The sequence below is a fragment of the Rhinolophus sinicus genome, linkage group LG05, assembly GCF_036562045.2.
Source record: "Rhinolophus sinicus isolate RSC01 linkage group LG05, ASM3656204v1, whole genome shotgun sequence".
In the NCBI taxonomy this organism is placed as follows: domain Eukaryota; kingdom Metazoa; phylum Chordata; class Mammalia; order Chiroptera; family Rhinolophidae; genus Rhinolophus; species Rhinolophus sinicus.
In genome coordinates this window covers 165,004,564-165,018,960 of record NC_133755.1, presented here as the reverse complement: position 1 = coordinate 165,018,960, position 14,397 = coordinate 165,004,564, and the positions used below count along the sequence as shown (strand labels likewise).

The following is a 14,397-nucleotide window of genomic DNA, read 5'->3' as shown; positions in this document are numbered from 1 at the left end:
TGTGTGTATTCGTGTGTGTATAAATAGATAATTGCAGCTACAACATTGACAAGTAACATTTCCACTTCTCGTTTTCTACTTCACCTCTCCCTCTGTATATATCGCTATTTTATATGAATTTACAAATATATATATTTAAAACCAAGAATATATTTGAAAGCCAGAGTAAGTAGAAAAAAAAGGCAAATCAAAACTCTAAGTTGTTTCATACTTAAATAATTTCATTTCAAATGTGGATTATTTTTCTGAAAACAAACAAGCAAAAACCCGTGCAAGACACAATTTTTTTATCTTTTGAAGAATTTAACAATTTATCTTCTCTTCTAACAAAGTAATGATATTCTTACCTGCTGAGGTTTCTCTAAATTTGTCACTGGTCTTCTTTTTCCTCCATTTCCAAGGTTTAAAGATTTTACCAATGGTGGAGAGTTTCCCCTTTCTCTTGAAGGGAGGTGTTTGGGAACCTGGTGTTGGGCCATCTGAGTTTGCTATAGAAGCTTTATCCAGTCCGTCAACTGCATAAAGAAAAATAAAGTCAGAGAAAAGCTGTAATAAAAGTGAGAAATAACATCATCTATTACTTCCTGCACTGTCATTAGTGAGCATGCCCGTTTTAATTGGAATCTCACATAAAGTTTTTTTGCCCCATTTCCCAGCTGGTAGAACTCCTCTGATATCAACCAGTGAATCAATCAATCAATCAGAAATTATAGTCCCCTTAGATAATCATTTGGGGGAATAGAAAAGACTTACATAATAGGTAGGGCCAGACCAGGAAGGGTCTGTGAAACACAGCTGAATCCACATGCAACGACTACATCAATATCTCGTGCAGGAATAGAGTATTCTAAGTATTTCTGAAATAGGATATTCATCCAGAGGCTGGTTTGGCATTCTCATTAACGAAAATTTCACTTAGATGGTGCAGTAAAATTATGGTTTCTTCTTCACCAAATAAAATTTAGTGACAAGAAGCTAAACTGTAATTTTTACAATGCTAAAACTATCTTTTGCTTCTATTACAAATAAATTTTCAGCTTCAAATAAATTGATGGTTATCACTACTGACAAGAAATATATGGAAAATGTGAATACTGAGTGAGCTAGAACATAGCTTTATGTGCCTTAATCATTTCATTCGTCAGAAGAAAGGCCAAAAACCTTAAGTTGCCTTGCACTATATTCAAAATAGAAGGAAGACAGTGATGACTTACATTATCCCAACTATCAAATTTTAATGGTTAAAAACTGGAAGCAGCCCAGAATGGATAAACTACAGTATTATTCATGCAGTGAAACACCACTCAGCTATTTTTTAAAAATAAGCCACTGATACATACAACAACATGAATGCATCTTGAAAACATTGTGCTGGAAAAACAAAAAATAAAACCGACAAAAGAATACACACTGTGTGGTTCTACTTATATGAAGTTCCAAAATGAATTTATGGCAAAACAAACAATAAAAAAGAAAGAAAAAAATTCAGAACAGTGGTTACTTCTTGGGGTGAGATGGAGGTAGGAATTAATTGAGAAGAGGCATGAGGGAACTTTCTGGGGTGATGGAAATTATCTCAATAAGGGATGGATTATACAAAACACATCAAATAGTAATTAGGATATTGTGCATTTCGCTGTATGTAAAATTTGCCTTTTGAAAAAAAAACCCAAATAAGTACTAAAGTCCAATTAATGAATGCATGCTGAAGTGTTTAGGGGTGAAACGTACTGATGTCCACCAAAAAATAATAAATAAATGCATAGATGGAATGGACTGATAGATAAATATACAATAAAGTAAAATATAGTAAAAAGTAAAATGCAGTAAAATGTTATGTGTTGAATCTAGGTGCTGGATATGTGGTAGTTAACTGTATAAGTTTTTCATCTTCACAACTATTTAAACAAGATATCAGGAAAAACAAAACAAATCAAACAAAAATGGAACGGCAAGGACTTCTGCTTGCAGAAGGACAGAGCAGACTTAATTTTTTCCTATTCTTCCTGCTAAATACAACTTTAAAAACCCTGGGTGTTATATATAAAACCAGCACAAGAAGACTCAGCAAGGTGAAAAGAACGTAGAGCAACGTGGGACCCCAGGACCCAAGAAATAACATGAAGGTAAGATCTCTAGGTTTTCTTTTTGTCTCATATTCCCTGACTTGTAGCTGAAGCAATCACCAACCTGGAAACACCAATGGTCACAGATGAAAAAAGCCTCTCTAGCTAAAGGAGCAGGAAAGGAACAGTCAAGGAGCAGTAAAGAAATAACTGCTCTACTCCAGCCAAACACCACAGAAGAAACTATGACCATCCATGCCAGCAAAGGCTGAGTGGAGAGACTAGACTTTTACCCTCAGAAGCTCTAACAAGGAGCTCCAACTCCCCTGTCAGATTGATGTCAGAGAAGACCAAGAGGGACCTTCATGACTGCCAGCTGGTAATGAAGCATCCTCTACAGTGTATGTGGGCTTGGACATCCAACCCTATCTGGCAGTAATAATGTATCTCTCTTCTTTTTTTCCTTGTAATATTGGGGTGGTATCAAGCCACTGCCCAGTGGGAATAAGACCGCCCCCACTCACTGCGGTGTCAGTGGAGACCACATGGGTATCTGGAAATCCCACCATGCCCAACAGTAACAAGGAATCACCACCACCCCCATTTCTGCCACCAGGTATCAAAGGAAGATGAGTAGGGAACTTGGACTTTTCCCTCTACCTGGCAGTAATGAGGTGGCACGCCTTGCTTCACTTTCTGGAGAGATGTTAGGCAAAGCCAGTTAAAATAGAAGTTTCAATAAAATTTAGTCTTATCACAGAATACAAAAATGTCTAAGTTTCAATCAAAAATTACTTGACCTACCAAGAACCAGGAAAATCTTAAACTGAATGAAAAAAAGTCAATCAGTACATGTCGATGCCTAAATCCTTATGAGCACTCCTGCCGAACAAGGATGATGAATCTCATCCTTCCAGTGAGATGCAGTCTGATTTCAGGAAGAAAGGCAGGTTCTTCTGTGGATGGCTCCTAACCCTACTTGACCCTGCCACGTTGACCCCAGTGCAACAGGCACAGAGAGATATGCAACAGACTGATTGTGAAGCTAAGCCGGAGGAAAAAAGAGAAATCCTTATTTATTTCACTTCCACTCCGCTCCAACGGCCTTCCTTAAACTAGGGGCAAACCCAGGGAGGAACTAAGTATACATGGTGTTTCTTCTTCATTGAGACTTTATGCTGAAGGGTTTAATTTTGAACAGTTTACATGTTGTGAAATATAAAAGGGTTGACTATTACAAAATAGGAGGTAAAAGTTTCCATCTCAAAATCACCTTTGTGGCTACAGACACATCCAGTTCTGATTTTTTCTCAACCCACATTTCCATTTCCCTCAGACTCCATAAAAATTCTGCTTTGGACCCAAACCATTTAATAAGAGTTGATTTTTCTCCTGAAAACAAAAATAAACAAAGAAAAACAAAAAAATAAATAATTTCCTAGATGACAGATGGGGAGATAAAGGTAGTTGAGGAGCGAAAAATGAAACCCTTAATGTTAAATTCATAGCTGCATAATAAATTAACGGTGATTATCTTTCTTTATTATGCATTTACAAGTCTTTATCTCTGCTCTGGAAAGGGCCTGCCTGGCCCAGTGCCAGTGACCACATCAGTGCACGCGCGTGCACGGGCACACACACACACACTTTTTCCTAATTGAGTGAATCCACCTGTATTTTTGTAATTGTTGGGCTATTATAGTAAAACCACACTTGCGATTAGAAACCATATGTTGGCACAAATTGCCACTGTACTGCTCTTACAACATGTATATAAAGGGGATTGTCACCTGCTTTTGAGTAGTGTAAACACATTAACTCTCTCCTCCATTATCATGGTAATAAGAGTGATCTGCCCTTTATCAAAACTTTCCTTTTCACACTTGAGAGCAGCATTATAAACTAAAACATTATTTAAATATTTTGAAATATCATAAAGAAAAGGAAATACTGGCATTTGTTGTTTGGATGTACACAGTTTAAATGACACAGCTCAGTCTATTTTCCCATCGAAACAAGCTCAGACCTAACAAGACTTCCCCATGCCACACACTGATAAGAATTCAGAGATTACGTGCAGGTTTTATTTTTCATTTAAAAAGAAATTTATCAATTAAGCAGTCCCAGTGGAAATGTGACCATACAAGCCCAAAATGGATGTGGCTAGATAATTACCATATAAAACAAATTATAGGCTTGGTCCTCTAAATATCCTTAAATATCTGAAGGTTAATGGGAATACATTTTTGAAGCCCAATAATAACAAAAACAATTACAGAGAAATCATATATAGTTAAAATGCTATGACAATACTCTGCTGTGCTAAGTATATGCTTACAATATTACTGACAGTGATTTTATTGTACCGAAGAAAAATACACCCATTAAACGGGCATTATACAAAACATCTGACATTTAAAAATCAAGAACTTAAAGGAGTAAAAAAAAATATTAGCAAAGCAACCATTATTTCCTTAAAATATGGCTTCTAGGCTATTTTATTTTTTAATAAAAAGTTTAATTAAATATTAAAAGGATGAAATGTAGTAGATATACACATATGTAGTATTCAGTAATATGATAAAAAAATAAAACGTCAATATCAAATAGTGATTATTCCAGAAATTGAAGGCTGAACCAATATTTTGAGAAAGAATGCAATGCATCATATTAACACATTTAAGAAAAAAAATATGACTGTCTCAATAGATGCAGGAAAAGGATAGGACAAAATTCCACATCCAATCATCGTGTGTACTCCCATCATAGCTGGAACGGGGGGACTTCTATAAGCTGATCAAGTAAAGTTCAATAAAGCTTATAGTTAGCAGCACACTTCAGGGTAAAATACAGCCTCTCCCTGCGATCTGGCACCATACCCAAGCCGGGAATGCTTCTGGTTGTGGCCCAGGAGAATGAGGAGAGACGACAACCACCAAGAGGACACTTGAAAGGACTGTGAGCTGGGGAATGATCAAGGAGGCCACCATTCAGAGGGATCCCACTGATGACGCAGCACATATGCACGTTGTCACGAGGCTGTTTTCTTTGTGCCTTTGTCATTGATTATGCTTACATAATATTATCATTCTATTTTAAATTTGTATTACAGATTTTATGTTTCCATTATTATTCTGCCTCTTTCCCTTTCAAGGGCCACAGGATGTATGGCAAAGAAGCATTAGAGCAGCACTTAGGGAAGATGTAACTTTATTTCCTACATTTACACGAGGCTTCTCTCTCAACTGACACAATGACGCAGAGTAGGTGTTGTCATACACAGGAGCATACATACAATTTCTGGGCACAGAATCAAGTAGACAACAAGGTCGGAGTAAACTGATGCTAGGAGCCATCTCAGATGAGACAGAATAATGGTTTCTAAGGAAGTCAAGTGGCTACCTTCGTCTTGAGTCGTCTAAAGGAGATCCTTATTCTCTTGCTAATCAGAATTTACACTGGACTGGATCAAATCTCTTCCTTTTGGGGGGCGGGTAATGACTAGTGGAAAGGAAGACAAAAGGAACAGAAAAATCACAATGTGTGTCATTACACGGGGGTATGAGTTAACAATTCTGAAACTGCTATGCACATATACTGAGATGGAACACATGGAACAAATGGACAGTGGATGTTGGGAGCCAGGCTTCTCACTCTTGGAAAGATTACAGATAAGCAAGGAGGAAAGCTAGAGTGAGCCATGTGACACTGCATTAGAATGAACTCGATAGTGTTTGGCCAGATAGATTAAAGAGATTAGATAGATAGATAGATAGATAGATAGATAGATAGATAGATAGATAGATAGAGATGATGGAATAGATGATAGATAATGTATGGCTCAGTGCGCGTGCGCACACACACGTATTTCCTAGCTGTTTGTTCAGAGCGCCCGGAAGCAATGATACCCCAGTGGGCACACAAACACTCAAGTCTTGGTTTCTAACAGCACTTGTCAAGAAAATGAATCAGACCTCTTTTTAGAAATGGCTGTTTCCAGGGCTGGGGATAGGAAAATACTAGATAAGCCTGGAGCATCTTGTAGGGCCAGAAAGTAAACAAGTGCTCTAAAACCATACTGATGGGAGTATATCAAAGTCACACAGGAGCCAACTGAAAGAGTCCCAAAGGCCAGACCTGGAACAATTTGAACAACAAAATAAATAATGCTGTGTTAGATTATAATACAAAGTATAAAATAAATATGCATGAGCCCATACTGATATAAATACTAAATAAATAAAAAACCTGGGAAAACAGACCAATCTGTACAGAAGGATTACAAATAACTTATATAAATACTCCCCACTCCTTCAATGTGGGCTATACGAGGTGACTTCTTTCACAGAGTGCAGTATGGAAAGCAGTGGGGAGGGAGGAGTGACTTGACAATGGAAAAACCTAACAACCACTCCCTTAGGCAAGTGATCTGGATTAACTTCCTCAATGATAAATCATGTTGATAACATCTACCCTTGATATGAGGTGATGAGAATACTTCAAAACCCCTAACTCCATTGTTCCCATGAGAGAAACATCAGACAAAACCAAATTGGGGGATGTTTACAAATTACCTGACCTATACACCTCAAAACTGTAAAGGTCATTAAAAACAAGGAAAGTCTGAAAGCTGTCACAGACCAGAAAAGGATAAGGAGACATGAAAATAAATATAAGGTGGTATCCTGGATGGAATCCTGGAACAAACAAATGGAAACTAGTGAAACCCTAATAAACTGTAGAGTTTAGTGAATAGCGATGCACCAATGCTCCCTGGATGTAACAAATGTACCTTACTGATATGAGATGAACAACAGGAGAAATTAACTTGGGGGTATATGTAAGAGCGCTCGATTTTTGCAACTTTTTTGGAAATCTAAACCTATTCTAAAATGTGGAATTAGCTAGCATGGAGGTCAAGGAGGACGAGGATATAGGAGATTCCTAGGGAAGAGGACATTAGCTCTAGAGAGACCTCTGAGAGTACTGTCTTCTGACAACAATCAAGATTTCTTCTCAAAGAAATTTTGGAAAGTAATATGCTTTAGAATTGCTCATCTTTCTCTCCAAAATCTCCCTTTATTAAAACTTTCAAATCTCAGTGTTGTATTCCTAAGAGAATATTTATAAGTCATCAAACTGCTGTTTCAGTACTTTTTAGCATACGATAGACCCAAACAGGGTAAGTTATATTCGACATCTTGCAAGACGGTACAGAATGGCAGCAGGAAGCACTCATCCACAGTTACTGTGAAACCATACAGAAAGGAGACCCAAACTTACCACCCAACACACACACACACACACACACACACACACACACACACACACACCGTGCTGGGATTAGTACTATGTACTGCTAATATAAAATGACAAAATTGGAAATAATGTTTAAGTTCCCTGCAGTTTATTTCTAAATCACTGAAGCTGAGCTGTTTTTAATTTGAAAATCCAAAGTAAATATAAAGGACTTAAAGTTATTTATGACTATTGAGGATGCATTTTCTAGCACATCCATTTTTTTCCCCCGTGAACTTGTGGGGATAGGAGAAGAGTGGCACAATTCAGGAATGGAAATCCCCTAGCTCACGTGGGTGTGAAAGGTCTGATGAGCTGTACCCAACACTAAACTAGTCACTGACCCACCCTGGGTTGCATTCTCTCCTGAAAGTGGAAATGAGGGACCACTTTATTAATAGCAGAGTTAATAATCACTAACACTTCCGGAGTATTTACTGTGTCCACACAGTAAATACTGCGTGAGTGTGTGCTAATTATCACAATAGCTTTGAGTTAAGGCGCATTATTAGTCCTATTTTTTGAGATGAAGAAACCGAGATTCACAGAGACTAAACATCGAACTCAGTATCAGGGACATTGTGCGTGTGTGTGTGGTGTGTGTCTACATTCATATAAAGAAAGAGTAAGTAAATATTTATTGATTAAATTATACAACTGAACAAAGAATACATATTTCCTCAAGGGCCACACCAAGTAGGCGGGGGAGCTTGGATCAGAAGTCAAGTCTGCCTGCGTCCAGAGATGGGCCCCTTACCACCGTACTGCGAGGCCTGCTTTAACTTGGTGCTATGACTCACCCTGTAAGGCCCAGGGTGATCAGACAGGAAGACAGGATTCTCACCCTTAAGCTCCCAGTATGGTGGGAAGCAGACACGTTCAGTGGTCAATGATATCAGCCAAGTGGGGAGGCACCCGAACAAAGGCGAAAGCAGAGCAGCCCAGGAAGGAGCAATAAACTCTGGCTGGGGGGCTTGGGAACACTGCACAGGGCCTGGGAGACTTGGCCTGGGACTGCAAAGACGAGCAGCCTTTCCAGAGGAAATCAAGGAGGGAATGGCCTGAAAGTGAACAAATCAAGGACGGCTGACCTTTTCAAGTCATGCCAAGAAAAATGTTTTCAATGTCACAGTGTTGTGCTCTTACCAGACAGAGGATACATATTTATGAAAAAAGATAAAGAAAACAAACTTATAAAGTCAGGTCCCTCACGTGTGAAATGGTTAAATATGAAAAATTTTTAAAGGAATTAGAGAATTTTTGAACTTTTTATGTAGAAAGTATCTACCGCTCCTTATAAATCTGAGAAGATAATTTTAGAGTTAGAAAAGATCTTAGTTGGCACAGAAGAAAATTGCTTTTCATCAGCTGGGAGTCCCTTCAAAAAACTACTCAACGTTAAAGTAATAATCATGGCTAAAAATATGTTTTTTAATTATTTAGTCATCATCATTTTTAAATCCAGCAAGAGTAAAAATGAAAAGAATGTAAACAAGAAATTAAATTTAAAGAAAATGAATAGCATGTGAAAAATGTTACTATTATAATAGAGTTAAATGAAGGAATTTTAGTCTGCCTGGAAGAAGGCTGCTCTTACAACTTGCCTCCAAATATGTTATTTTCCATTCTTCTATCACTTGAAAGAAACTATAAAGTTCTCTAAAGGGACTGACTTGGGATAAGATTAGCACTTTCCACTGTCATTAAAATTAATAATATGGAGCTTATTCAAAATAATTTTTGAGGTACAACACACATACAGAAAGTAAACGATTTTGTACATGCAATCACCGTCCAGATCAAGGTCTATTTCATTTCCAGGCCAAGAAGCTTCCGTGTGCTTCTTCCCAGTTAAGACCCACTCTCTCCCATCCATTCCCCAAATAACCACTGTTTTGACGTCTATCATCACTGATTTGTTTCACCTGATCTTGAACTTCAACTTTAGTGGAATTACACAACAACCCTTTTTTGTCTGTCTTTTTTCACAGAACCTTCTGTCTGTGAGATTCACCTAAATACACGAGCATTTCAAAGCAAAGCTACCTAGCTCCAAAATGAGAATTACGCTATCTTAGGCAAGACCTCAGATGATAAGAGCACTTGGAAATGATGAATTTTATTCACAGCTCTTCTTATTAGAAGGGGTATCATTACCACTTTCTTTACCTGGAAAATGTAAATAATATCTCCTTTCCCTTATTAGGTTTCGGGGAGAGCTAATTACTTTTCTACCATCTTTTGAGGTTGCCCTGAAGCTGTGTTAAATTAGAAGCAAGATTAAAGGTAGAGAAGAAGTTTATTTTCTGTAAATAATGACAGTTTATGTTTATTTTTACTGTGCATATCAGAGCAGGCAGCAGTTTTGAGCAATGCAATCCACAGAAACTCTGAGTACAACGTTATCTGTTATAGGGACAACAATCATGTTTAACAGGAGTTTTATATTACCATATACATACATACGTATACATACAGGTATGTATGTATACGTATGTATGTATACATCTATGTATGTATGCATACATACATACATACAAGCACTATATATGAGGAAACTGAGACCTAACAAGGCTATGTGACTTCCCAATTCATTAACTCGTGGCAGTGACATAGCCGAGGTCATCTAATTTTGATCAAGGCTTCCCCCCCACCACTGTACAAGGCTGTCCTCATTGGAATATGATAGCTGAACTCATGGTAAACCAGCAGCATCTCCTAGTAACTCTAAAAGAGCAGTAAGACTGTAGAACAAAAAACAAAGAAGACATTGTATAATCAGGACAGGCAATAAATCTCGGTTAATGTTCTGGGTTTTGACCATCTGATTGGGATGGTTAACTGTTAGCCAAGAAGAAAACTGAGTCCCAGACCCAACTATGCTACTTAACTAGCCCTATGACCTTGAGCAAGGACCCTAATTTCACTGTTGAAATTAGGAGAGTAGGCTAAATGATCTCTAGGTTCCTTGCCAACTTTAAGAATTCTATGCATCTCAAACTGCTTTGTGCTGAGTGTATCAGTCTTATAGGTCACATTCAGACCTCTTGTAAGTGCTTTATGAATATTGCCTTATTAATTGTCACCACAACCCTATGAAGTAGGTGCTACTGGTATTTGCATTTTATAAATGAGAAAGCTGAAACCTAGAGAGACCAAGGAACTTGGCCAAGGTCACAGAATAAGTGTGATTTAAACTCAATAGTTTGCCTCCAGCGTGTCCTTTGTACAAAATGTGTCAGAGGGTCATGGGTAGGAACAGGGCTCTATTTTTAGAGAAGACAAGATGTAAACTCTAAGGACTAATAACTTAATTCCACCCCCAACCACTTCCTTGGACTAATCCAAGAGTAGGAGCAGGTACTGTTTTGCTCTCTAAAACAACGCCCAGCGTCATCACAGTGACGTTCATGCTAGTTGCAGGCAGAGGGTAAACGTCACTTGTATCGACTATGGCCATCTGATTGTACAGAATCCTTATTTACCACAGTATTAATTTTAGAAATTTGATGTCAGGTTTTTAACTTGTTTTTCTAATGGAGGCAGCCATTATTTTTAAACTCCCAAAGGGAAAAGCTACTAAAGACTTCCATCTGTCTGCAAGCACTGACAGAATTTCAGAGTTTAAACTTGCAGCTGATAGGCCGGCAGAATGAGTGTGTTTATGCAGCTGTATGACATCCTGATGCACTGACGTGAACAACATCCCCTAGACCTGCTACAAGATATTTAACAGATTAAATAATGTCACTCATGTTTGGGGTTTAAAGAAACTCTGATTGAGTAGGACAAGGGTCTCTTTGAAAAATGGAAAATCAATTTTAATGTAAACAAGAGCATGTTAAGTTTTGAATATCACTGTTACCACTACAAGCAAAGGGTTCCAGGAATGTGTTTAGAAACAGCAAGATGAAAAACGGGAAGGGAACTTTCTATCTTCCGTCCCTTCTCTAGCCATCTCCTGCAGCAGTTCCCAGAATCGAAGGGCAGGTGCTCTTGGTGTGTGGAGGGTGTGCTGTAGAGAGCGTGTGCTGTGTTTGTGAGAAGGAAGAAAATGTCACTACATCTCCAGTAGACAAACTACCAAGTGAGAGAGAATTTCACCTCCTCTGTTAGGATAATGGCTCCACACACATGGGGATGAAACTTTAGGGGAGAAACTGGCAGACCTTCTACATAAATTGTAAAATAGAAGCAAATGCAATTTCACAACTTTTAAATAAGCGGCTAAATTTTGCCTCAAACAAAATTAAACATTTTCCATAGAGGATGAATGTAACAGAAATATTAAAATAACACATTAAATCTGGACCCATATCTTTAGGTCAAAAGGCTGGAGCATACCTAAGAATCATGAGAGTCTACATATAATGTGACTGACCCTGTCTCTAGTCCAACAGTGCCCTGGCAGTCACACCACGTTCCCAAGGCTGGTATCTGTGAAGAGACTGCTGGTCACACGTAGAATTTGGGACTCTCTCTCCAAGGTAGCAATGAGCCCTACAACCTTATACAACGGAAGGCAGGATGCTGGGAGGGGAATTTACATCAATTAGTTATAAAGATTCCCCAAGGCACCCAGATTTATATCCGTGTCATTCAGTTAAGAGGTGACTACCACAATCGAGGCATCTGAACTTGGACAGGAGCAGTGAAAATGGATTGGAAATAATGAATGTACCCAAGGGACATTGAAGAAGAAGTGACCAGATGAGAAATTGCCCAGAGAAGTCACAGAGAACTCCATGGCTCGGACCTCTCTGAGGACTTGGTGTGAAGTCAAGATGAGAAAACAACATGGAGAAAAGGCCTATGGCTTGCGTTGAGGCACCATGACCTTGAGGTGCTGGCAGGACACTGAAGGGAAAACATTCAATAGACAGTCAGAAATACATTACTGGCACACTAGCATGGAGTTGGCATTGAAGTTATTTGGGATAATATTCCAAACAAAAGCAGCCACTGAGGACCAGAGGTAAACTCTTACAGAAGATTTACAATTAGGAGGTAGCAGGCTTTACGCAGTAAAGAATCAGCCTTCTTCTGTACTGAGAATCATCAGGAAAAGGAAAACATTTTTTTTAATTTGTTTTAAGTTCACAAGAGTGGAGGACTCTCAAGCATGTTTTTGGGCTGAGGGGAAAGAGCCTAGAGGGAGCGAGAGAGGGAAGATGCAAGAAAGAACAGACTAGCACATGAGGACTGAATTCCCTCAGGATAATACTAAGACTTGGAGTGGAGAAGGAGAGTCTGAACATCATCTGGTGAATATGAGTAAGTGACCAGGAAGTCAGGAGATGAGAATAGCAGCAAAGACACGTGAAGTGAAACTCAGAAGATGGCACGTACTTTGAATGAAAATGCATGCAATACTGGAAGCAAAATGAGCAGGAATGACAGTCAGGGGTGGATTGAATGTCAATGGTGAGAGGTGTAGGAGAACAGAGCGTCCATTACAGAGAGTTACAAGGGAAGAACTGACAAGGAGAGGCGGGTTTCAGAGAAAATAAGGAAGAAGAGCAAAGAGAAGTCCAAAAAAGATGAGGATGTAGAAAAATCTGCTTACTATGGAATGGAGTCATTCACTCATAATTAATTTACTAAGCAACTATTACAAACAAGGTAATGCACTTGGGTTATAATAATGAGCAAAAATGGATTGTATATCTACCTTTAGAAAGCTTACAGTCTATGAGGGAGGCTGACATTGTTATTCAAGCAACTATCCATTTCAATATAGAAATACGGCATGTAATGAGAGCACAGGGGACAGATGGGGCTTGCATTGTGGCAGTTGAGCATTAGTTCTAGTGAGAGGCATAACATAAAATGGTCTCCAAGTTCTGAGGTAAAATTCAGGGTAAAATTGTTGAGGGTTACAGACAGTTAATCTACTTTTACAATACTGTCCAAAAGGTAGAAATATCCTGTCCAAATTAAGCAGGGAACTTAAAAATCACTGAAAAGCAAAAGATTAACATTCCTTAGTTTATATACCCTGTGGGGTGGGGGGAGGGAGGAAGGGAGGGAAGGAAAGAGAGAGAGAAGCAATTCCATTAATTTTTCTTTAAAAAAATAATTTTATAGGAACGATGCCTTTAGGTTTGCTTTGGTTTTTTCCTCCAATATAGTCACTAAGGATATTCCACTTACAGGATGTTCTGTTTTGGTTTCTTTCTTGGAAATGACATGTGTGTGAATCAAGCATTACAGAAAACGATTTGTACCAGCAGGACTTAGGTATACCACCACACGGAATCCAATTAGTCACCATCAATCCAACCAGCTTATTCCCAAATCCTTTCCTGATATACTTTTTATTAAGATTTTCAATACTGGCTTGAAGGGATCTTGAATGTGAACGAGAATGAAGAAAAAGCCCATAACTGAACTTCAGAAGGAGCTAGTTGTGGCGTGCCGACTTTTCCAGAAGCTATAAAAATAATTTTTAATTGTTGTTAGTGAGTAGGGATGAAAGGTTGCCTCTTTGAGGAGCAAGTATATGAAGAAAAAGTAATATAGTCCTCCTGACTAGGAGTCCCATGAGGACAGGGACCAAAAGAGTTTTGTCCCGGTGGTGCCCCCACCCTGTACCTCAGCAACAGAAGGTACTTAATAAATATTTATAAAATGAATAAGTAAGTCATAGACAAATGCTTGGCAATAATGTACAAGGCCTGGCCTAACGAGGCTATGATTTATTTTAGCTTAAGATTTTTCACACAGAGGAAATTGTTTCCAACAGTGCCTTCCTGTACAATTCCAAATATTTTGAAAGATAATATAACAAACACTAAAGTTTGAATTGAGAAAATATCAAAGCGAGCAGGAACCATGATTAACACTCGTAAGAATGGTACAGACATTTTTTTGACAAATTTTTCAGGTCAACAAAACTTACTTGCTGCTTATTATGTAATTTTAAAAAGACAATCGATCAATGACAAAGAACTGAAAAAACAGTTGGAATAATTTATACGTGAAATAATCTTTTAAGAACTTTCTTTTTTAACATAGCAATGAGAAGTGAAAA

At 38.3% G+C, this 14,397-nt stretch overlaps 1 protein-coding gene across 10 annotated transcripts in view; it reads right to left on the bottom strand.

The window, feature by feature from the left end:
* PHACTR2 (phosphatase and actin regulator 2) overlaps positions 1-14,397 on the bottom strand; it is a 232,808-nt gene that overhangs the window by 85,449 nt on the left and 132,962 nt on the right. For all 10 annotated transcript variants that reach the window (XM_019744464.2, XM_074333669.1, XM_074333671.1 and 7 more), the window contains one exon: positions 348-515. In XM_019744464.2, coding sequence (XP_019600023.2) covers positions 348-515 — 168 coding nt within the window. The remainder of the gene's footprint in view (positions 1-347; positions 516-14,397) is intronic.